General features: G+C 50.7%; 1 protein-coding gene across 1 annotated transcript in view; it reads right to left on the bottom strand.

The window, feature by feature from the left end:
* The window catches only part of FGD1 (FYVE, RhoGEF and PH domain containing 1), a 53,380-nt gene extending 29,444 nt beyond the window's left edge, over window positions 1-23,936 (bottom strand). The window contains exon 1 of the mRNA XM_012471715.3: window positions 23,630-23,936. Coding sequence (XP_012327138.2) covers window positions 23,630-23,936 — 307 coding nt within the window. The remainder of the gene's footprint in view (window positions 1-23,629) is intronic.
* Between the last annotated feature and the right edge of the window lie 1,580 nt (window positions 23,937-25,516).

Raw genomic sequence — 25,516 nt, 5'->3', positions numbered from 1 at the left:
TATATGCATTTGCAGCCCTCGTTTATACAGTCACACAGGTATCCTGGGCATAAACCATCATTCTTCAACGTTTTTGTTAAGGCTCTGAGAATATCTAACTTTCTTGTTTACAATGTTGTGCAGCTGAGCGTGCTTAAAAATGACGAAATTGTGTTTCATGAGCAAAAGTTTTGCTTCTTGAAATCCCAGCTTCTGGTTGGGCACGGTGGCTCATGCCTGTAATCCCAGCACTTTGAGAAGCCAAGGAGGGAAGATTGCTTGAGCTCAGGAATTCAAGACGAGTTTGGGCAACAAAATGAGACCCTGTCTCTACAAAAAATATAAAAATTAGCTGGGCATGGTGGTGTGCACCTGTATTCCCAGCTACTCAGGAGGCCGAGGTGGGAGGATCACTTGAGCCTGGCAGGTGGAGGTTGTAGTGAGCTGAGATCACCCCACTGCACTCCAGCCTGGGCAAAAGAGTGAGAATTTGTCTCAAGGGGAAAAAAAAAAGAAGAACAAAAATGAAAAAAAGTCCCAACTTCTCACCAATCTGTACTACCCTCCTCAAGTTCCACATCTACACATACCCACACACATCTTCCACCCCTGCCACACACACACTTGCAGCATCCAGAGTTCAGGTCACAGAAGTAACTTTAAATCAAGCAGCCAATTCAGAAAAAGGGGAGGACGCTTTGTATTGTCCCTCTTCCCTCACTGTATGTCCCCTAAAGCCACCTCTATCTTTGGCTCTAGAGGAGATCATGCTTAGGAGAGGATTTGGTTTGGGAGGCAGTGAGGGACCCTCCACCCCAGGGAATGACATGTCCCGAAGAAAGGAATGTGGGGCTCATGCGGTCCTGGCTGCGCAGGGGGCTGTGGGAGGGCCTCAAATGATAGAGAAGTCAGGTGGGGCCACAGAGGAGAGGGAAAGGCCTTGGATGCCAGGCTGACATCCATCCTGTAGCAGAAGGGAGCCACAAAAATCCCCTGCATAGGGAGAGATGGAGGCAAACAGGTGTGAGGACAAGGGGGAGAGGTAGTCAAGAGCCCCTGGAGGTACCACCATCACATGGTGTAGATTATGCTGTGTCACAGCCACATGGCCTCCCACTCACAGCCACAAAGGGTCTATTACCCTGTATCACACAGTCTCATAAATGACTAGTCACAAATGGGCCCACTCAGTCACAGAAACAACTGGTGTTATTTACATAATTTCACACAACTGTAGGTGATCGCCCTTCTGAAAGCCTAGTTACACACAGTCACAAAGACCTGCAGTCACAACCTCACATATGATCACACAGCCTCACAGTATCACACATACCTGCAAACATGGTCATGCAGTCACAAAGACACAGTCACACGGTGGCAATTCCACCATCTTATACACAGCTTCACACAACCACCCAATCACATATGACCATATACCCAGTAAGACATTCTTCAAACATGGTTTCACTGAGTCACAGAGATATATACATTGTCATTTACACTGTGTCTCATAATTGCAGGGCCATGGAGTGTCATACACACTATAATGTCACATCTGCAAACATGGTTACACACAGACTATAGCCACAGAGTCAATTATACCATGTCAGACACAATCACATACACTGGCAAAATGGCATAAAGTCACATGATACTACACACTCAGAAACACAAACTCACAATCACAGACATGTGGCATACAGGTGGCTCTCCATATCCATGGGTTTTGCAACCTTGGTCTCTGCATGGAGGTTGATTAATCAAAAATATTTGATAAAAAACCCAAAAAATAACAATACAACAATAAAAATTATATAAATAAAACCCAATATAGTATAACGACTATTTACATAGCGTTTACATATTATAAGTAATCTAGCGATGATTTAAAGTATACAAGAAGGGCTGGGCACAGTGGCTCACGCCTGTAATCCTGGCACTTTGGGAAGCTGAGGCGGGCAGTTCACTTGAGGTCAGGAGTTCAAGACCAGCCTGGCCAACATGGCAAAACTCCATCTCTACAAAAATACAAAAATTAGGGAGGTGGAGGTTCCACCGAGCCCAGATCATGCCACTGCACGCTAGCCTCAGTGACAGAGATTCCGTCTCAAAAAAAACCAAAAAAAGTATACAGGAAGGCTGGGCGCGCTGGCTCACGCCTGTAATCCCAGTGCTTTGGGAGGCCGAGGCAGGCAGATCACCTGAGGTCAGGAGTTCTAGACCAGCCTGGCCACCATGGTGAAACACTGTCTCTACTAAAAATACAAAAATTAGCCAGGCATGGTGGTGGGCGCCTGTAATCCCAGCTACTCGGGAGGCTGAGGCAGGAGAATCGCTTGAATCCGGGAGGCAGAGGATACAGTGAGCATAGATTGTGCCACACTGCACTCCAGACTGGGCGACAGAGTGAGACTCCATCTCAAAAAAAAAAAATGTATACAAGAAGATACACATAGGCCGGGAGTAGTGGCTCATGCCTGTAATCCAAGCACTTTGGAGGCCAAGGCGGGCGGATCACCTGAGGTCAGGAGTTCAAGACTAGCCTGAGCAACATGGTGAAATCTCGTATTAAAAAAAAAAAAGAGAAAAAAAAATGAAGATACACATATTTTATATGCAAATAACATGCCATTTTATATAAGGAACTTGAGTGTTGGCAATTTTGGTATCTTCAGGCTGTCCTGGAGCGAATACCCCATGGAGACCAAGGGACAATTGTAATTTACTATGCCATACTCATCTAACACATCCACGGTGTCCCTGAATCTTAGCCATAGACCCAGGAATACACACACTTGTGGGACACTTGCCTCCTCCTAAACAGTCACTGTGTCACATGCAAACTCTGTTGTGGAAACATACACACACAAAGACCTCTGCACCCTCCCTTCCAGGGTCACACAGGCAGAAAGAGTCACGGGATTTTAGCTCTCCCAGTCCCAGAGGGAAGACTAGCCCAACCCACAGGGTTCCAGCAGCTTCCCTAGGCCCCTGACCTCACTCGTGGCTACATCCCAGCCAGGTCCATCCCAGGGGACCCAGACCAGGGTCATTTCCCAGCACTGAGGGAACAGGGTACCACAGGCCCCAGGCCGAGCACCCCTCCCTAACCCTGTACCTTGCTTTGGGTGTCGTTCCTCACTTCCTTCCCCATCTGAGCTGGCAGGGCCCGGCCAGGATGGAGGAGGCGCTCCTCTCTGCTCAGCTGTGCTGCTTACCCTGCCCTGCTCAGCACATCCTGGCCTGGTCTTGCCCTGCCCTCCCCCTGGGCGTGGAGGTGAGGAAGATGAATCACCTGGAGGGTGGCACAGGCAGAGACGTGGTTGGAGAGACACATGGCCAGAGCAAGGGAGAGAGACAGAGAAGAGCTCACAGGGCCAGAGACGCAGTGAGTAACGCCAGGCACCTAGCCATGCGAAGACCCCTCCTCAGATATACACATGTAGGGGCCAAGGTCCCTGGTGCCCCTTGTCTGCCTCCTTGGGACTGGAGGAAACCACCCGTTTCCACACCTCAAAGCAGGCAGGCCTCTGGGCAGGCCTTCCCTACCCTATCTGTAGCAAAGCAGCAGGGTCCCTGGACAAGGCTGCTCTCCTTCTGCTCCAGTGCTCGTCCTTGGGATGGGGTGACCATATATGCCACCCTCCATGGCCCTGCCCTAGCTCACCCTTTGCTCCCTCCTCACCCATCTCATCTGAGAGCTGGCAGGCGGGCCTGCCTCTCCATTCTCTGCCTCCTTGCAGGCAGCCCTGCAGAAGAGGCTGAAACGCAGATTCCCTGGAGTCCCGGGCGAGAGGAACAGGGATTATCAGCCCAGTTTCTAGTGAGGAGATGGAGTCAGAGAGAGAGGCGGTGACTTGCCCAAGGTTGCAGATCAAATCCATGAATGGTCCACTTTCAGGCAGACTGCTCATGGACTGGATTCCTTTCTTACTAACCCTGCTCTCCAAGGGGAAGCTGGAAAAGAGGGGAACCAGGAGGTGCGGGGTGGACCCCAGGCCTTCAGAAAGTCACAAACTGCAGTGTAGCTAGTGAGAGGGACACCCCCAACCCTGTCCACAGGGAGAAGAACAGGGGTCCAGTTTAGGAGCCTAGGCCTGGCCAAGAACCAGGCTAGGTTTCCCTGAGCAGGGGAAGGTTCAGGATCCCTCACGGTCATTTCAGAACTCCCTCTCCCTTGTCTCTCTGCCTACATTTCCCTGTCTCCTTCTGTTTTCCCTCAGTGGCCCCCTTGGCCCCAAGTCTTGATTCCTCCAGGTGGCTGAATGAACTTTCTTACAGTCCAGCTCAGATCATGCCACTTACCTGCACAAGAACCTTCTGTAACTCCCCGCTGTCCAGGGGAAACTAGAAACTTCTCAGCTACCCTTGGCGGCCCCTCATGACCATGCTCTATGGCTTTCCTTGGCTGAGTTTGGTCTCTGAAATGTTTTTGAAGCTAGCAGACCCTGTGCTTGGGGATGAGAAAATCCCATCCCTGCCTTTGGGTAGCTAAGGGTAGGTCTCCCTCCTCCTTCTAGAAACCACAGCCCTTCCCACTGCCTCATCCCGTCCCTACCCAACAAGGTCCTGGATTCATTTTCTCCAGCCCATTTTTTTTTTTTGAGACAGGGTCTCGCTGTGTTGCTTACAGTTAAGTAGGGTAGTGTGATCAGCTCACTGTAACCTCAAATTCCTGGGCTCAAGTGATCCTCCCCCCTCAGCCTCCCAAGTAGCTGGTACTACAGGTGCTCACCACCATGCCTGGCTATTTTTAATTTTTTTGTAGAGAGAGGGGTCCTTCTTTGTTGCCCAGGCTGGTCTCAAACTCCTGGCTTCAAGAGATCCTCCTGCCTCTGCCTCCTGAGATTACAGGCACGAGCCAGTGTGCCCGACTCTAGCCCGTTTTTCCTGTGGTTGCTAATCCACAACATTCTCACACCCACACTCACACCTCCACACCTGACAAGATCCTCCACCAGCACTGCCCCTTCCACCAATGGATTTGCAATTCCCCAACGCCCATTAGAGCAGAGATCACCAAAGAGCCCCCCTCACACACATTTGGTCACACCACCAAATCTTTTTTTTATTTTTCACTTTTGAGGTGAGGTCTTACTGTGTTGCCCAGGCTGGTCTTGAATTCTTGGGCTCAAGCAATCCTCCTGTCCCAGCCTCCCAAGTAGCTGGGACTACAGGTGTGTACCACCACACCCAGCCACCACCAAATCTGATACCACTCTGTGGAAATATACCCAGCCACACAGCAACTGTGCACATCCCTCAAAGACCTAGAGAGAGAACCACAGAGCTGTTCATGTGTCTGTGTGCACCGTGCTCAGCACAACTACACACAGAAAACCACAGCTGCCACTCGGACACCTCGTCACCTGCTGTGCCAGTTCTGCTGTGGGGATGGGGGGTGGGGTGTACACCCTTCCTGCCCCACTCTCAAACCCCCGCCCCCTAGCCATTCAGCAGACCAGAAGGGCAATCTTGATCCTTACCCTCAGGGAGTTCCCAGTTTCAAAGACAAAAGACTCTAGCTCAGGTAAGGCAAAGGGGGTCAGCCTGTGGGGACTGGAGAAGCTCAGGGGAATGGATAGGGTGGCCAGACAAAATACAGGACACTCACTCAGTTAAATTTTTGTGTGTGTGTGTGAGATGGAGTTTCCCTCTTGTTGCCCAGGCTGGAGTGCAACGGCGTGATCTCAGCTCACTGCAACCTCCACCTCCTGGGTTCAAGCGAGTCTCCTGCCTCAGCCTCCCAAATAGCTGGGATTACAGGTGTCCGTCACCACGTCCAGTTAATTTTTGTATTTTTGTAGAGACCGGGTTTCACCATGTTGGCCAGGCTGGTCTCGATCTCCTGACCTCAGGTGATCCATCTGCCTCAGCCTCCCAAGGTTCTGGGATTACAGGCATAAGCCACAGCGCCCGGCCGCTCAGTTAAATTTGAATTTCAGATAAACAAGGAATGTTTTAGCAAAGTATGTCTCAGGAATATTTATAGTAAAAATTTCTCAAGCTACACTTTAAAAATGACTTGCCGTATGTCTGAAATTCAAATCTAATTGTATTAAATACTTTTTGGGGACTAATTCTGGCAACCCTAGTCAGGGAAAGCTTCCAAATGAATGTGGCAGAGCTGGGCTTTCAAGATAACACCTGGTAGCCAGAGTCCCCCAAGATTCTTGTCCACTTAAGCCTCAAGTACACTGGGGACTCTGCCCAATTTCCCCTGTAATGGGCATCTGAATGCTCAAGACAGTGCTGTTATTTCAGGGATGGCCTTGAATCTGCTCTTATTTTTTTTAAAAAGTCAGTAGTTTAAAAACGATGGTACTTGACTATTCCCAAGAAGGGTGGTGTCATCATGATCACTGATTGGACTGCATGGATTAGACTGCCATAGCACCTGTATTAGGAACAGCTGGCTTAGGAGTTGCACAGACCTCACTTGAGATCCCAACACTACCTTTCACTAACTTTGTAACACTGGGCAAGCCTCCCCATCTATCTGAGCCTCAGTTTCTTTATCTGGAAAACAGGAAAATAATAGCAGTTCCCTGGTTTGGGGGGCCTATGGGAAGTGACCCCCCCACTCCCCAGCATGCACACGTGCACACACACATACACACACACACACAGTGTGATATGGGTTAAACTTGAAAACCAACAGAATCACACATCCACAAAGCCACAAAACTACACATAGAGATCCATAAGCCCACGGGCTGCAGGCTGCAACCCAACGTAAAACTGTGGATACACTGAGAAACACGAACAAACCTAGCCAGAGATAGACACAGAACCCAGCCCCACTCACCAGGACGGCTCCGCAGATCAGGGCAGGATTCCTATGAGAGGTGGTAGGGCAGTGAAGAGACAATAGTGCCCTGTCCTCCCCATTCAAATTCAATTCAAAATACAGACCAGAAAAAACTGTCAAATAAGTGTCCCAGAAGTATAGCCGAGGTTTGAATTTTCCCATGACAACCTGTTGTTGTTAAAATAGGAAAATCCTTCCAAAAATTGTTTCTGGTCGCTGCACGCCCCTGTGTGGCAGGTGCCCCGAGCACATGCTTCCGGGTTTACTGGCAGAGGAGGTCCAGCATCTAGCTGAGTTTGAGGACAAGGACTCCTTTTGCCCATTCCCACTGGAACTGGACCCTGCATCTCCCTCACCCCTTCCTGGGAATTTCAGCTGCCAACTTTTCCCCCTCCCCAGCTAGTAGCAGCCTCCTCTTGCTTCTCCCAGCTGTAGCCTTGGCTTAATCTCAAGACAGCTATTAGGGCCCCAGACTGGACCTTGGCCATTAACTCCCTGGTGTCCTGTGACAAGGGGCTTCAAAGCTCTGGGCCCCCATTTCCTCATTTGGGGCCCAGAGCTATGAAGGATAGCTCTGGAGAGATGTGAAAATGGGGAGAAAACAAGTATTCTGCTTATGAGCAATCAGCAAGATGCTAGGGTGGGCAGAAGACAGCTCCAGCACGCAGGCCTCCTGACAGCCCAGGCAAACTTCTCCCTACAGCCCTCAAATCTCTTCCTTTCGGGGCTGAGAGGTAGGCTCCAGGGACAGCTGGAATTCCTGGGGATGGGGTAGGGAAAGGGAACAGAGGGAGTGGAGAAGAAAGAACAGCAGAAAGGAAAGTGCCTTTTGGGAAGCCGATTCTGTGGGGGGAAGGGACATCCCTCCGCCTGAGGGAAAGAAGCCAAAGCTGTAACTTCCCCACCTCTTCCCACCTGTCCCTTGAAAGTGAGCTGCAGCCCAGCTGCCCCACTCCGCCTTCAAGGCCAGACTGCACCCAGGCCTTGCTTGACCTGGCAGATGTTGTCTCTGAAAGTTCAAACACAAAGCTCGGTCAAGTGTGAAATGTGCAGAAGGAGCTGTTTACAGGAACCCTGTGGGTAGCTCAGGGGTTCCTTCCCTGAAGTCGACTATTCTTCTGAACACAAGGACTCTGCAGAAAAATGAAGGCACTTTCTGTAGCGTGAAGACACTTTCGGAAAGTAGGGGCCATTCTGGCAAGTCAGGAGCTTCCTAACTCTTCAGAGTTTCCTGAAGAGCGTTCTATCCTGCAAAATGGAGACACTTTCCGTGAAATGGAGGTCTCGCTGATAAACAGAAGGCCCTTCTGTAAAGGGAAGAAGTTTTAGCAAAATAGAGGAGCCTTCTTCAAAGTGGAGGGACATTCTGTAAAGTGAGGTGAGGTCTCTAAAGGCCCTTTTGTAAAATGGATGGCCTATTTGTAAATGACTCTGAAGGACCATGACAAAACAGAAGACTGTTAAACAGGGGAACTCCTTTTTGTAAAGTGAGGCCCCTTCTGAAAAGAGAAGGATGTTTCTGCAAAGTGCGGACCCTTGTATAAAATGAGGAACTTCCTGTAGAGTGGGACAGTCTAAGGACATAGGGAATGGTGGGGACTGGGTTAAACTGGAAAGCATATGCCTCACCTAAAGTAGCAACAGCAGCTTCTCCCCGCCACCCAGGTGTCACCTTGCAGAAATGCGGCCCTGTATTGTCAAGTCTTCCAATATTTCAAGAGAATTCAGAAATCCACATTTCTTTTCTTTTCTTTTTTTGAGATGGAGTCTCACTCTGTCACCCAGGCTGGAGTGCAGTGGCACGATCTCGGCTCACTGCAACCTCCGCCTCCCGGGTTCAAGCGATTCTCCAGCCTTAGCTTCCTGGGTAGCTGGGACTACAGGTGCGTGCACCACTGCATCTCCCTAATTTTTATATTTTTAGCAGAGACGGGGTTTCACCATGTTGGCCAGGCTGGTCTTGAACTCCTGACCTCAGGTGATCCACCCGCCTTGGCCTCCCAAAGTGCTGGAATTACAGGCATGAGCCACCATGCCCAGCCGGGAAATCCAGGTTTTTCATGTGGAATCCCTTGATTTTAAAAGCTGTGAGTAGGCCAGATGAAACTTGTGAGTCAAATTCAACTTGTGGGCCATCAAGTTGCAGTGTCTGAGTTAGATGGTCCTGAAGGCTGGTCCTGCCCCTGCTGTTTATGTCTTCCTCTATCTCACATGCTCTCTCCCTTGAGTAGATGCCTTGCAGTTCCTGTCTCCCACTCCCTGGAAGGGCCCAGTCTCCTCCGTGTCTGAGCAGGCTCAGGGAGCTGGCCCATACGTTACTTGTCAGAAGTTCCCTGAATTGGAATCTGCCTTTTGTTCTGTCTGACCCAGTTCACCTTCTGCCTTGTGCAGGATGCCTAAAGAGAGCAGGGGATTGTAAGAACATGCAAAAATCTCTGGAACTCAAGCTGTTCACTTTTTAGTAGAGGATTTAAGATATGAGGATTTAACTGCTGAACACCTACACTGGGTCAAGTGTTGTGTTGATGCTTTCTCGCATGGCATCCTCCTAACGATTCGGTGAGCTATTACCCATTTTACAAATGAGGAAACTGATGCACAGAGAGGGAAAATAATTTGCCTGAGGACACACAGCTAAAAGTGGTTGAGCTGGGACCAGATCCCAAGTGTGTCTGTGTCCAGAGTAACAGAGTACATCTTCAGTGACTGCTGAGTTGGGAAGAGATCACATTTGGAGGAGGGAGGAGAAAAGACTTCCCAAAGGAGGTGGTTTTTAGTTGCACCATCCAGGATGGGGTGTGTTCTTTTCAGGTATAGATGGGCTGAGAATGGTTCTGCAGACAAGGGAAGAGTGTGCAAAAATGTGGATACTGGGTTGGGGGGGTGTGACTGAAGCATATATTTGAAGCACATAGCGTCCTAGGTTTGCAAGAAGGCTCCACAGCAGGAAGAAGGATCAGGAAAGGCCAAAAGATTCAAGCAGGCCGCCACCCGCCTCCCACACCACCACCACCACCATAGACCTATAGGGGACATGCAGAGACAGACGCAGGCACAGGAACAGACACAGGTATAGAAACAGACACATCCACAAGATCTCAGGAGACCCACACGCAGAAAGTTAGAAACTCCCACATGCTTAGTGCCAAGGTGACATACAGCTAGGCACAGAGAAGCACATAACACATACAGACCCAGAGACACACATGGATCTATATGCAAACACACAAGGCCATACAGAAACAAGAACATGAAGACACACACACAAAATAGATCCATAGGGACAAAGGCCAGACACATGCACGCATGCACACATTCTCACACACACACACACACACCCTGCAGCCACATGAGAGCACAAGCAGCCCATTCCTCTTCCAGTAGCTTGATTACTGTGAGGGCCCGGCTACCTCCTCCCAGCTTCTCTGGACTAGAGGCCAGAGAAGGATAGGGGGCGGCAGCTCCACCCTCCGGGAGGAGCTGGGAACTTCAGAGGACAGGAAGGGAAGGGAGTGGAGCTGCAGCTGGGAGCACTGGGAGCAGTAATTACCCGGTTCTGGGGCTGCCACGCTGGCCGAGATTCCCCTTCCCGTGAGGCAAATCCGCTGAGGGATGGTCCCTCTGACCCTTGCCTCAGCCCCAGGGACCCTGACACCCACCTATTTCCCTTCCCATTCACCAGAGGCCTGACCAAATCTGAAAGTTGGAGACACAGAGGGATTATGAGGGGAAAAGAGAGATGATAAGAGGAAGACACTGGGACAAAGGCAAATGAGGGAGAGGACAGGAAAACCAGAGACCCAGAGATGGACATAGAAGGAGATGGACAAAAGGAAGGGACAAGTCAGAAGGGAGACAGAGACAGAAAGGTCCACACAGGGCGTGGCAGTCTGCGAGGGATACAGGCGCAGAGAGGCAGAGGGGCAGGACGAAAAGGGCGGGCCAGGACCATCTGTTGAACATGGTGACAATGTGCCATACCGAGGGTTATGGGATGGATCTGTGGCATTGAATCTTTACAACCACCCTAGAAGGTGAGAATGGCAACCCCACTTTTCAGATGAGAAAACCGAGGCTCAGAACGGTGAGGTGACTTGGCCAAGGTCACATGACACTTTGGAAGTGGGAGACCTGGGTCTGGGGGGCTCTCTTTGCTGCCAGCCCCTGCCAGAGACAGGGAGGCCCAAACAGAGATCCCTGAGGGAATTCTCCAGAGAGAGAAGCAGTCAGCGAGCCTGGGAGATGCTCCCTAAGAGATGCGGTAAAAGCGACCCCAGCCTTCCCTGCCCCTCCTGCACCCGTGCGGTGGGGGAGGGGCTGCGTCTACACCTGGGATGCATTAGGTAGGGGGCCCGGCCTAGGGGAGCGGGGAAGGAGCTGGAGGGGGAGCAGGGAAGGCAAAGGAAAGGCAAATGCAAAGGCAAAGGCGGTGGTGTGGGCGGTGGCGGCCCAGGCCTAGCAGGCCCTGGGCGGGCGGAAGGGCTTCCATGCCAGCTGCAGCTCCCAGAGGCCAGCCCTGCCAGTCCCGCCTTTCCCGCTTTCCACACGCGCCTTCCCTCCGCGATTTAACCCTTTCCCTGCAGGGGCCATGGGGAAGCACCAAGGAGGGCTCTTTCCTCTTAGTCTCAGCTACATACCTGTGCCCCTCACCCACCTGCCCTTACTCTGGGACCCAGATAGGCACATCTGATGCCAACTGGGTGCTGTCAGCTAGATGTCCTGTCTTCAGGCTCCTCAGCCTCAGCGCATCGTGAATGACACTCCCACCCCAGCCCCGGTGCTCTTCTTCTCCTGCCTTCCCCATCACAGGAAGGACACCTCCATCCGGCCAGCTGCCCAAGTCCTAGGCTTCTCCCTTTCCCTCAACCCACATTTCCGGCCAGGCCCCAAGTCTCTTAGACACACTGTGGTCAGTTGCTCTGGAATCCCTATGCTTCCTTCCCCCTCCTAACTGGTTTCTCTCCCATCTTCCAGGCCTCTATGAGGGATTCTCCACACTGCTGCCAGCTTTTGGAAAACACAGTCCCCTTCAATCCCTTCAGACTTGTGAAGGGCTCCCCTAGCCTTGGGGTTGAACTCCAAACTCCAGAGCACAGGGACCAGGAAGGCCTAGCTCAGGAACTCTTACTTCCACGCCCCTCGCTCCAGCCACAATGGCCGTTTGTCTGTTCCTCGAAAGTGCTCTCTTCCGCCTAGGGCTTTGGCATATGTTGTTCCCGTGACCCCAAGTGCTCGTCTGCTTCTCCCTGCCTCTGAACTCCTATTTATCCTTCAGGTCTCAACGCAAATATCTTCTTTGCCCTGTCCACCCACTCCCCCCATGCTAATGTGTTCTTTTTTTTTTTGAGATGGAGTTTCCACTCTTGTTGCCCAGGCTGGAGTACAATGGTGCGATCTCGGCAACCTCGTCTGCCTCCTGGGTTCAAGCGATTCACCTGTCTCAGCCTCCTAAGTAGCTGGGATCACAGGCATCCACCACCATGCCCGGCTAATTTTGTATTTTTTACTAGAGACAAGGTTTGTCCATGTTGGTCAGGCTGGTCTGGACCTCAGGTGATCCGCCCACCTTGGCCTCCCAAAGTGTTGGGATTACAGGCGTGAGCCACCACGCCCGGCCCCTAATGTGTTCTTGCAGCATCTGCACTTGGAATTGCTTGTAGTGTGTCTTTCCTGCTAGGTATCAGCTCCATGAGGACGAGGATAGTGACTTGTTGCCTACCTGGCACCTAGCACAGGGCCTAGCATGTAGTAGGCACTCAAAAGATACATATTAAATAAAGAAATGGGGCCGGGCGCGGTGGCTCACGCCTGTAATCCCAGCACTTTGGGAGGCCGAGGCGGGTGGATCACGAGGTCAAGAGATCGAGACCATCCTGGTCAACATGGTGAAACCCCGTCTCTACTAAAAATACAAAAAATTAGCTGAGCATGGTGGTGCGTGCCTGTAATCCCAGCTACTCAGGAGGCTGAGGCAGGAGAATTGCCTGAACCCAGGAGGCAGAGGTTGTGGTGAGCCGAGATCGCGCCATTGCACTCCAGCCTGGGTAACAAGAGCGAAACTCCGTCTTTCAAAAAAATAAAAAATTAAAAAATTAAAAAAAATAAAGAAATGCTCCCCTTCCTTCCCTCTTTCACTCTCCCTTCCCCTCTTCCCTATTTGCTCACCAAGTATTATTTTACTGATGCCACAATGACTAGGTCTGTGATATTACAAATGGGGAAACTAAGACCGTGAGAGGGGAAGGGAGGCCTGGAGGCACAGTGAACCAACGGCAGAGCCAGGAGTGCTGAGGCTCCCTCGGCTACTGCCCTGCAGCCTTGTCTCAGGAACTGTGTGTGTTTTCAGACACCTTTTAAGGTGTAACACCTTCCAGGTCCAAGGAACTGGGCACCAGAGCCCAGAGAGGCTGGACTCATTGCTCCAGAGATGTTTGCTCTCTCCAGATGAGGGAACTGAACTCTGCGGTGCTAGCCAATGGCAGACTGCATTTCCTGCCCTCATTCCAGACAGGTCCTAGCCCCACCCAGCCAGCGTCTGGCCAGCTCCACATCTGCCTAAGGCATTTAGCTAACTGGTCCCCAGAAAGCCATGGCTTGGGTTTGTCTGGGGCATTGTTAGCTGCCACTCCACTCTCCCTTGAGGGAGCAGGCAGCCCCAGTTGGGCCCTCCCTCAGGGACAGAGGAGCCTGAAAGGGCCAAGAGCGGACTGCCAACCATCTGCAATTTGGAAGTTTCTATTCTTTTAGTCTTGTCTGGGGAAGTCCTTTTCCCAGCTACCCACAGTCTTTACATTTTGTTGTGTTTGCCTGGAAGGCCCTAGCAGACTAGGAATCAAATCTGGTTCCTTTCCCAGACTCTCCCCTGGAATCTCAAACCTCTGCTCTCCAAAACTCCCCAGCAGACCCCACTACCTCCTCCTGTCCCAAACCCTCTCTTTTCCTTTCCATGAGCAAACCCCCTTACTGGCCCCTCAGGATGCCCTCAACAGAGAAAACACCAAGGGAACCACACAAATTTACTTTACCAATGTTTGATTTGCTCTTCAGAAGTACTCCTCCCTCAATACTTTGCAATAGCCAGTTATCCTGGGTGTAAGTGAAATGGGTCTCAGCTTCATGCAAATATACTTATTTATTTATTTATTTATTTATTTATTTATTTATTTATTTTTGAGACAGAGTCTCACTTTGTCACCCACGCTGGAGTGCAGTGGCACAATCATAGTTCACTGCAGCCTGGAACTCCTCGGCACAAGTGATCCTTCCACCTCAGCCTCTCAACTAGCTGGGACTAAGGCATACACCACCATGCCCTGCTAATGTAAAAATATTTTTTGTAGAGACGGGGTCTCACTATGTAGCTCGGGCTGGTCATGAACTCCTGCTTTTCAAACAATCCTCCCCCATCGGCCTTCCAAAGTGCTGAGATTATAGGTGTGAGGCACCGTGCCTGGCCGCAAATATGTTTTATTTTTATTTTGTTTATTGTTTTTGTTTTGAGACGGAGCCTCGCTCTGTCGCCAGGATGGAGTGCAATGGCGTGATCTCGGCTCACTGCAACCTCTGCCTCCCTGCAACCTCTGCCTCCCAGGCTCGAGTGATTCTCGTGCCTCAGCCTCCCAAGTATCTGAGATTACAGGCATGAACCACCGCGCCCGGCCTTCAAATATGCTTTAAAAACTGCTGGGTCTCAGCTTCATGCAAATATACTTACGGTTTTCCCTCGAAAAAAAGTCTTTCTATGGCAAAGTTTCAGGAGGTACTGAATAGTTCATCTGAATGTGACCCTGCCAACCTCACTGTCTGTCTTCAAGGATGGGACTGACTCCCAGATCTATACATGGTATGTGTTGGTGGTGAAAACTCCCAAACATCACTAACCCAAGCCTCTTTCCTGAGCTTTCCAATCCTACATCCAAATGCCTGCTGGTGAGACGACACAAACAAATGGAAAAATATTCCTTGCTCATGAATAGGAAGAATCAGTACTGTTAAAATGGCCATACTGCCCAAAGTAATTTACAGATTTAATGCTATTCCTATCAAACTACCAATGACATTCTTCATAGAATTTTTTAAAACTATTTTAAAATTCATATAGAACCAAAATTGTCCAAATAGCCAAGGCAATCCTAAGTAAAAAGAACAAAGCCAGCCGGGCGCGGTGGCTCAAGCTTGTAATCCCAGCACTTTGGGTGACCAAGGTGGGTGGATCCCCCAAGGTCAGGAGTTCGAGACCAGCCTGGCCAACATGGAGAAACCATGTCTCTACCAAAAATACAAAAATTAGCCAGGCGTGGTGGTGGGCACCTGTAATTCCAGCTACTCAGGAGGCTGAGGCAAGAGAATAGCTTGAGGCCAGGAGGCGGAGGTTGCAGTGAGCCGAGATTGTACCACTGCACTCCAGCCTGGGTGACAGAGTGAGACTTAGTCTCAGAAAAAGAAAAAAAAAAACCCAACAACAAAAAACAAAGCCAGAGGCATCACTCTACCAACCTTAAACTATACTTACAGGGCTACAGTAACCAAAACAGCATGGTATTGGACAACAGATACGTGGACCAATGAAACAGAATAGAGAGCCCAGAAATAAGGCCGCACACCTACAACCATCTAATCTTTGACAGAGTTGACAAAAAGAAGCAATGGGGAAAGGACTCCCTAGTCAATAAATGGTGCTGGGATAACTGGCTAGCCATATGTAGAAGACTGAAACTGGACCCCTTCCTTACACCATATACTAAAATCAACTCAAGATGGATTAAAGACTTAAATGTAGGGCCGGGCGCAGTGGCTTACGCCTGTAATCCCAGCACTTTGGGAGGCTGAGGCAGGTGGATCACAAGGTCAAGAGATCGAAACCATCCTGGTCAACATGGTGAAACCCCGTCTCTACTAAAAATACAAAAAATTAGCTGGGCATGGTGGCGCGTGCCTGTAGTCCCAGCTACTCAGGAGGCTGAGGCAGGAGAATTGCCTGAACCCAGGAGGCAGAGGTTGCGGCGAGCCGAGATCGCGCCATTGCACTCCAGCCTGGGTAACAAGAGCAAAACTCCATCTCAAAAAAAAAAAAAAAAAAAAAAGACTTAAATGTAAAACTCAAAACTATAAAAACCCTGGAAGACAACCTAGGAAATACCATTTTGGACATAGGACCTGGCAAAGATTTTATGATGAAGGCACTCAAAGCAATTTCAACAAAAACAAAAATTGACAAATGGGACCTAATTAAATGAAAGAGCTTCTGGGCCGGGTGCGGTGGCTCACGCCTGTAATCCTAGCACTTTGGGAGGCCGAGGTGGGTGGATCACCTGAGGTCAGGAGTTCAAGATCAGCCTGGCCATCATGGTGAAACCCCATCTTAAAAAAAAAAAAAAAAAAGAGCTTCTGCACAGCAAAAGAAAGTATCAACAGAGTAAGCAACCTACAGAATGGGAGAAAATATATGTAAACTATGCATCTGACAAAGGTCCAATATCCAGAATCTATAAGGAACTTAAATCAACAAGCAAAAAAACAAATAAACCCATTAAAAAGTGGACAAAGGACATGAACAGACAATTTTCAAAAAGACATACATGTGGCCAATAAGCATATGAAAGATCGGCCAGGTGTGGTGGCTCACACCTATAATCCTAGCATTTTGGGAGGCTGAGGTGGGCGGATCACCTGAGATCAGGAGTTCAAGACCAGCCTGGCCAACATGCTGAAACCCCTTCTCTACTAAACATACAAAAATTAGCCGGGTGTGGTGGTGTGCACCTGTAATCCCAGCTACTTGGGAGGCTGAGGTGGGAGAATTGCTTGAACCTGGGAGGTGGAGGTTGCAGTGAGCCAAGATCACGCCACTGCACTCCAGCCTGGGCGACAGAGAAAAAAAGAAAAGAAAAAAGAAAAAATGCTCAATATCACTAATCATTAGAGAAATGCAAATCAAAACCACAGTGAGATACCTCCTCACACCAGTCGAAATGGCTATTACTAAAAAGTCAAAAAATAACATGCTGGCCAGGTTGCAGAGAAAATGGAATGCTTATACACTGCTGATGGGAATGTAAATTAGTTCAGCCATTGTGGAAAGCAGTTTGGTGATTTCTCAAATAACTCAAGCAGAATGACCATTCAACCCAGTAATCGCATTATTGGGTATATACTCAAAGAGTATAAATTGTTCTACCATAAAGACACATGCATGTTCATCACAGTGCTATTCACAATAGTAAAGACATGGAATTAACCTAAATGCCCATCAATAGTAGACTGGATAGAGAAAATATATTATGTATATACCATGAAATACTATGCAGCCATAAAAAAGAATGAGATCATGTCCTTTGCAGGAACATGTATGGAGCTAGAGGCCATTATCCTTAGCAAACTAAGGCAGAAACAGAAAACCAAATGCCGCGTGTTCTCACTTATACGTGGGAGCTAAACATTGAACACAAATGCACACAAAGAAACAACACTGGAGCCTATTTGAGGGTGGAGGGAGGGAGGAGGGTGAGGATCAGAAAAACTACTGGCCAGGCACGGTGGCTCACGCCTGTAATCCCAGCACTTTGGGAGGCCGAGGTGGGCGGATCACCTGAGGTCAGGAGTTTGAGAACAGCCTGATCAACATGGTGAAACCCCGTCTCTACTAAAAATACAAAAATTAGCTGGGCATGGTGGTGCGTGCCTGTAATCCCAGCTACCAAGGAGGCTGAGGCAGGAGAATCACTTGAACCCAGGAGGTGGAGGTTGCAGTGAGCTGAGATCGCGCCATTGCACTCCAGCCTGGGCGACAGAGCAAGACTCTGTCTCAAAAAAAAAGGGGGGCAGGGGATGGTGGCTCACGCCCGTAATTCCAGCACTTTGGGAGACTGAGACGGGTGGATCACAAGGTCAAGAGATCGAGACTATCCTGGCAAACATGGTGAAACCCCGTCTCTACTAAAAATACAAAAAAATTAGCTGGATGTGGTGGTGGGCACCTGTAATCCCAGCTACTCCAGAGGCTGAGGCAGGAGAATCGCTTGAACCTGGGAGGCGGAGGTTGCAGTGAGCCGAGACTGTGCCGCTGCACTCCAGCCTGGCGACAGAGTAAGATTCCATCTCAAAAGAAAAAAAAATTAACTTTTGGCCGGGCGTGGTGGCTCACGCCTGTAATCCAAGCACTTTGGAGGCCAAGGCGGGAAGATTACCTGAGGTCGGGAGTTCAAGACCAGCCTGACCAACATGGTGGAACCCTGTCTAAAAAAAAAAAAAAAAAGAAAAGAAAAAGAAAAAGAAAAACTACCTATCAGTTACTATGCTTATTATCTGGGTGGCGAAATAATCTGTATACCTAAATCCCCTACATGCAGTTTACCCATACAACAAATTTGCAGATATACCCCTGAACCTAAAATAAAAGTTTAAAAAAAAGATTATGGTAAATCCATACAATGGCATATTATTATGCAGTCATTAAATGTTGTTAAAAAAAGTAAAATGTTCATGAGAAGTTTTTTATGATGTTAGAAAAATACTTACATTAAATGAAGCATGATATAAAATTGAACATACAGTATGATTTCAATTACATAAAATATACATCAATATGTAGAAAAAGATCTAGTAGAAAACATACTAAAATATTCAAAGTGATCATCCTGGGTAATAGAAAACAAAAACAAAAATGAAGCAAACCCACAAACGCCTGCTGGCCATCGTCACCTGGAGGTATCCCTAGGCCTTTCAAATTCAAATTGTCTCAAACACAGTTCACTATCGTCCCTCAAACTTCCTCCCTCTGGTATATAGATGGCCCCACCAACATCCACCAGATCACTGTAGTTGGTTTCAGAAAACCACATGGAGCAATCTGGACCTTGCCTTCTGTCTCAGCGTCTACATCCAAGCTACCATCTAGGCCTGTTCATGCTAGCACCTGAATATCACTCAGATCCTACCCTCCTTACCTGCCATTGCTCTAACCCAAGCTACTATCACCTCTCTCTGGGAAGACTGCAACACTCACCTGCCTGTCTCCCCGATTCCACTCTTGCACCCCTTCCATCCATTCTCCCCATGCAGCTAGGGAGAGCTTCCAAACACCCCCATCTGGGCACATCATTCCCATTAATAAACCCTTCAACGGTTTTTCTTCGCCCTCAGAAGAAAGTTCCTTGTCAGCCTTGTCACTCCACTCCTCCCAATACCAGTCCTATTCCCCAGTGCCCCATGTCTCGCTGCCTTTGCTCCCACTGAACGCCTTACCCGGATTGTCCTCCATGTTCCTCTCTAGCTCTACAACCCTTTCTTGACACCCTCTAGACCCTTTCTTTAGGGCCAAGCCCTGCACTGAGCACTGATGACGCCAGGGTTTCCTCTGCCTAGAGTCCCAGAATGGTAACTGCCTTCCCATTTGAACTGCCAAATGGCAGCCATTCACGAGAGCTGGGAATAAATGGTAAACTGAGGCAGCCAGTGTTTGTGTGTATGAGGGTGAGAGGTTGATTCATTCCCTTTGTATTTAATCCCGTGCCTCCATTTGGGGTTGGGAGTGAGTTGACAGAAGCCCACATGGGGCCTTGGGGAAAGGGACTTAGAGGGGGAGGACGATGTATTCTCCTGGCCGTAATGATGCTGACTCACTGTAGGACCACGGCTAAAAAATCACTACCTCGGCCAGGCGTGGTAGCTCACGCCTGTAATCCCAGCACTTTGGGAGGCCGAGGCGGGCAGATCACGAGGTCAAGAGATCCAGACCATCCTGGCCAACATCATGAAACCCCTTCTCTACTAAAAGTACAAAAAATTAGCCGGGTGTGGTGGTGCGTGCCTGTTGTCCCAGCTACTCGGGAGGCTGAGGCAGGAGAATTGCTTGAAACTGGAAAACGGAAGTTGCAGTGAGCTGTGATCGCACCACTGCACTCCAGCCTGGCTATAGAGCGAGACTCTGTCTCAAAAAAAAAGAAAAAAAAATCACTAACTCTCTGAGCCTCCACTGCCCCATCTGGAAATGGACTTAAGTGGTGGTTCCTACTCTAGGCTGTGCATCACAATCACCTAAGGAGCTTGTGAAAATAGATTCCTGGGCGGGCTCGGTGGCTCACGCCTGTAATCCCAGCACTTTGGGAGGCCGAGGCGGGTGGATCACGAGGTCAAGAGATCGAGACCATCCTGGTCAACATGGTGAAACCCCGTCTCTACTAAAAATAAAAAAAATTAGCTGGGCATGGTGCTGCGTGCCTGTAATCCCAGCTACTCAGGAGGCTGAGGCAGGAGAATTGCCTGAAACCAGGAGGCGGAGGTTGCGGTGAGCCGAGATTGCACCATTGCACTCCAGCCTGGGTAACAAGAGCGAAACTCCGTCTCAAAAAAAAAAAAAAAGAAAATAGATTCCTAGAATTCTCGCCTGCCATGCGGGAGGTCCGGGTTCAGTTCCTGGCCAATGCACCAAATAATTTTTTTAATTTTGAAATTTAAAAAAAAAAAAGAAAGAAAATAGATTCCTTGGTTCCAACCCCAAGATTCTGGAGCTCTGAGGTGGAGTCTGGAGTCACATTTCTTTCTAAGGTCAACAAGAGATTCTGATGCTCACTCAGTTTGGGAAATGCAGAATGAGAGAGTATCTAGGGTCTTTTCCAGCTCCAATTTTTACTCTTGGAGTCTCTGAAGAGGCCTCAGGATCCAAATGAGAAAGAGCCAGCCCCTCCTCTTGCCCCCCCCTCAACTGACTCAGTTTCCCCCATTACCCACAAAACAGTTCTAACATCAGGGACAACTCCTTTGACTTAGCTAGGGTCAGACACCAATATCCCCACAACCTCCCGCATCTGGAAGGACATTCTAGGCCTCAACTCTGAGGAATGGAGTGAGCCTCTCCTCGAAGGCCTGCAAGCAAACCCCTTTCAGACTCTCCCAAACCCCTCTCTGGCATTTTACTGGGTTTTCCCAATGACCCAATGAGGCTTTCGGTTTAATCAACCTGGAAAATGGGCATAGTAACAACTGTCCCTTTCCCCACCAAAAATCAGACAGGATCACAAAAAGAGAAAGCACTTTGAAGCAATTCAAGGCTCTTTGCATGGATAAGATACAATTATTATCTTTAAAAGTCTACCCCCACCTCCAGGATGAGCTACTGAGCAGTGTGAGGGAGGAAGTCAGCAGACACACAGAAATCTTAACATGCGGACCAGAATGTTTCAACCCTTTAATTGTAACTCAGGAAACCCTCTCTCTCTCTCTCTTATACACACACCCTACAACCACTAACCCTGCCCTCTTAGGGCCAATTATAGGCGAGTCCCGTGGAGAGAGAAGCAAGTCACTTGTGCCTACCCCTGGGCTGGCTGGGCAGTGGGGGAGGCGGGCCTCTCACAATCCATGCAGCAGTGAATCACATGGCCCGGCGCCCGCCTAGTCAGGGCCTGAGTAATTCCTCCGCCTCCTCTTCAGAAGGTTTTTCTCTTATTTTTTAACTTAATTTTTTTAACTCCTGGTTGCTGAGGATTTATACCATGCTGCAGGCTTTACAACCATTATCTCATAGAATTCTCATTGCATCCTCTAGATGAGGAAACTGAGGTTCAGAGAAGGGAAGTCACTCACCCAGGGTCACAGAGTAAATTAGTCAGAATAAGAGGCCAGGTCCTTCCCTGACACTTGCCCTATTCCCAATCTGCATCTTGAATTAAAAAGAAAAAAGACACCCACTATGCAATTACAGAGGCAGGGACTTCATTGGGGAAAAGGATCCTGGGAACTCTCTGTTGCCTTTTTGGGGGAGGAGGAGAGTGGTTTAGGAAGGGTATTATGATTTGTAATTTGAATGAACTGGTGGACTGGGAAGGCATACTCAGAATCATCACCATGTATTGATTACAGAGGCCAGAGACCAGGGGTCTAGACATTGCCCAGCTACTGACTTTCAGATCAAGAGTATCTGGAGGGCAGGAATTCAGTGTCCTTTTAGGCAATAGTTACTGAGGGCCTCCTATATGCTCCTTTAGTATCTGTTTAGGCATTTATTTAACAAGGATTTATTGAGCACCTACTGTGTGTTAGGCATTGCGCTACTTGCTGGGGATACAACAGTGAGCAAAAGAGATATAATTGCCTTGCCCCCATGGAGCTCACATTCTAGTGGAGGAAGACAGGCAATAAACAAGTAGACACAAACAATAAGATAATTTCAGATTGTATGAAGCGAAAGGATGGAAGCACACTCGTGGCTCTGATGGAGACTCACAAGTGGCCTACCTAAAGTGGGCAGGGACGGTCTCTTGGAGGAGGTGACATTTGAGCTGAGACATGCAAGATGAGGGGCAAGCCAGGTGGAGGGTGAGGGGAAGAGCTCCCAGGCAGAAGGAAAAGCCAATGCAAAGGTCCTGGGGTGGGAGTGCTTGTGGCCTGTTTTGGCATCTGAAAAAAGGCACTGGCTTTACACAGTGTCAAGGGGAGTTTGGAAAGCCAGCAGAAATAACATGCAGGCCAGGGCATTAAGGGCCTGTTATCAGCTGGTTATCTTCAGCCCACACGGAGGGAGCCTCCTGAAAGCTTCCAGAGGTTCCATGACTAGCCCAAGGTCAAGACAGCAGCAAAAGGCACATCCTGCCCATGCTTTATACTTCACTACTGCTACCTGGTGCTACGCCATGGTCCCAAAGATCTGTGGAGCCTGAGGTGTGAACCCGGGAGCCCCCAGAGGCTTAACAACTCCTTCAGTCCCAGTGGAAGGCAGGGCAGACTTGTGTTGTTCTTCTTCCGTGGCTCCTGGGCTCAGGCCCGTATGAGAATGTCCCCAGATGGGGGAGGTCCGGCTGGGCTCCTCAGACACTCAGGTCTGTGTAGCACAAAGACAGTGGTTTGTGGCCTCTGCCTGACCTCGAGCTCCTCCAAGAAACCATCCTGATTTCACCTTACAACCAGCCCTGTGGCCCTGCAGCTCTCCAGCTCCTGCTACAACTGACTTCTGCCTCTGTTGGCTTTTCTGCTGTCTCCCTACCTACCAGCCCCTCCAGCCTTCTCCTGTAGCCTGACTCCCAAGACCCACCTCTTCCACCTTTCTCTCTCATCAGCACCTTCTGCTCCTTCCTTCCCTTGTTCTCCCGCCACACACACTTGGCAAAACCCCAACCTTGGATCAATCCACCATCCTTCTTTTTTTTTTTTCCGCTCATACTCCAGGACTGCTGAATAGTACAGGAGAAAATCACATAAGCAGAAGGCTTGGCATTACTTTCATGGTCTCCAGCCTCAGTTTGGGGAAGCAGAAAGACCACAGACTTTGGACACAAATAGATCTGGTTTGAATCCTGGCTCCGTACTAGCTGTGTGACCTTGGGCAAGTTGCTTAACTTCTCTGAGCTTCAGTTTCCTTCCCTACAAAATGGGACTAATGGTATCTACTTCATGAGGGTTCCTGAACCTGAAATGAAAATCCATGTAAAGTACCCAGTCCAGTGCCTGGTACAATGTAGGAGCTTGGCAAATGGAAGACTCCTTTTTTTCTTCTGTTCCCCCAACTAAACCCTAGTTTCCCCAAGCAAATCTCCGTTGCTGCCTTGCAATCCTCCCTCTTTTTCTCGCGAGTGCTCCCTCTCCCATTAGCCTCAGCAGACGGATGGGAAGGGGGTTGGAGAGGTTGAGGGGCACACGGGACAGAGAGAGGAGATGAGGACAGAGGTTGAAAGGACTGGACACAAGGCCAAGGGACGAGGGGAGGGGGAGGAGGTTGAGGGGATCCAAAGGGCCCGGGTGAGCGAGCCTGTCCCGAGGTGGAGCTTAAGGGCTCCAGAACAAGAACCCGCTCCCAGTACGAGGCCCGTGGCCCGGGCTCCCATGCTCTCTCGGTCACTTACTCACCAGGCCGAGGCTGCGAGCCCTCCAGGTGGTAAGAGAAGCGCAGGGCCCGGTGGTGCTGTGGACTGGGGCCGCAGGGCAAGACCCGGTGGCCTGGAGTAGCGCCCAGGCTGGCGTCCGAGGGTCCGACAAACTGGGGATCCAAGGGGCCGCCAAGAGCCGAGCCTGAGCCCCTGCGCGCCGGCAGTCCGGGTTCTGAGGCTCCAGGGTCCGAGTCGGCACAGGCCGGCGGAGCGGCGCCCGGGGGGTTCGCGGCCGGGTGTTCGGGATCCGAAGGCCCGGCGCCCCCCGGGGCTCGGTGGCCATGCATGGTCCGGGCCTGGGCGCGGGGCCCGAGCTCCCCGCTTGGCTCCAGCTCCTGGGGCGGAGGCGCGGGCGGAGGAGGCCCGGCGCCCGGCGGAGCAGCGGCCTCAGGATCGGGGGGCGGGGCTGCGGGTTCAGCCCCACTGCGGAGACGCAAGCCCCCGGCCCGGGCCCGGGGCAGCAGCCGTGGCAGCCGTGGCAGTAGCAGCAGCAGCCGCGGCCACCGCCGCTGCCGTGCCAGGCATCGCCGGCCCCGGCCCCGGCCCCGCGCGGGGAGTGGGCTCGGCGGGGCCGGGGGCCCGCTGGGGAGCGCTGTCTATGCGGCTGCGGTTGGGCGAGAGTCGGAGGGCTGCGCTCGGCGGAGGCTCTCCGGTGGACGGCGAGCCACTTCCGTGGCCCCGGGGCGAGAGGTCGGTCGGATCAGAGTGCGGGGTCTCTTCCTTCTCTACGAATGGGAATCGATCTGGGCTCTCCTGGCTGGTCGGAAAGCGTTCTTCCTCCCGCCGCAGCCGAGGCCGGGGGCGGAGGAGAGGGGAGGGGAGAGGAGGGGAGGAAAGAGAGAACGGCGGTGGCCGGGGGCGCGCGTCTGCGCCGCGCTAGGGCTGCGGGACTAGCCTTCAGCCAGTAGTCCCAGACGATGCTCCAGCCGCGGGGGCAGGAGAACGGCCTGGGCCGGGCTCCACAGTCCTCCCCAGCTTCAGCCTGGGTCTAGGCGGCGGCGGGCGGGAAGGAGCCCTGGGAAGGGGGGTGGGGAGGCGGGAGCCTCGCAGAGGCAGCCGCAGCCACAGCGGCGCTGGGACCCAGTTACCGGGGCCCCGCCCCCTCGCCTGGGATTTGCGCCTGACCACGCCCCCTCGCTCGAGTCCGCCTCACTTCTCGCTGCGACCGCCCTCAAGGCCCTCCTGCCCCTTAAAAAAATTCCCCCTCAGCCTGCTTTCCCCACAGGCAAGTCTCCGGGCTCAATACCCCTCCCCCCATATCTGCCCTTCCATCCCATCTCAGGTCTTCCCACCACCTCCGCTTGCCCTTCACTCTTTTTTCCAAAAGCCTTTCCGCATGTTCCAGAGTGTTCCTAAGGCTTGGCTCCTAGAGGACCTGTCTCTGATTCTCCTTCACTCTGCTCAGACCAGATATCATGGTCCTTTACTTAGTCACTTTCTTAAATACCTTCAGTTCCCTGATTTGTCGCATCCGTTTGGCGACGTCCCAATCTTGGATCAGTCCAACTGTCCGCCTTTTCCATGCCTGCACCCAGGCAGCTACACATTGCTGGAGAAAACTATTCAACTTCACAGATTTGTGCCACTATAAACCCATGGTTCCCAGCTTCTACCAGGCCCTCAGTTCTGACCCACAACCCTGCTAGTCAGCTCTCCCTCCCACTCTCCACAGTGGCCATTTCAAACCTTCTCCTTTCCCCTCAAACCCCCAACTTCTCCATCTGCCCCATAACCCTCAGCAAATAACCTGACCTACTGCACAGAGTAAACAGAAGCCACCATAGAGGAAGCTCTTCACTTCTTGCTACTAAGCCTAGGAATTTGCCCTTGCTCCTTCCCATCAGCATCTAAACAGACGGAGTTTCGC

Source organism: Aotus nancymaae, unplaced genomic scaffold, assembly GCF_030222135.1.
Source record: "Aotus nancymaae isolate 86718 unplaced genomic scaffold, 86718_ANA_hifiasm-v0.15.2.pri h1tg000058l, whole genome shotgun sequence".
In the NCBI taxonomy this organism is placed as follows: Eukaryota; Metazoa; Chordata; class Mammalia; order Primates; family Aotidae; genus Aotus; species Aotus nancymaae.
Note: the sequence above shows the minus strand (reverse complement) of the source record. Positions and strands in the feature narration are given on the sequence as shown.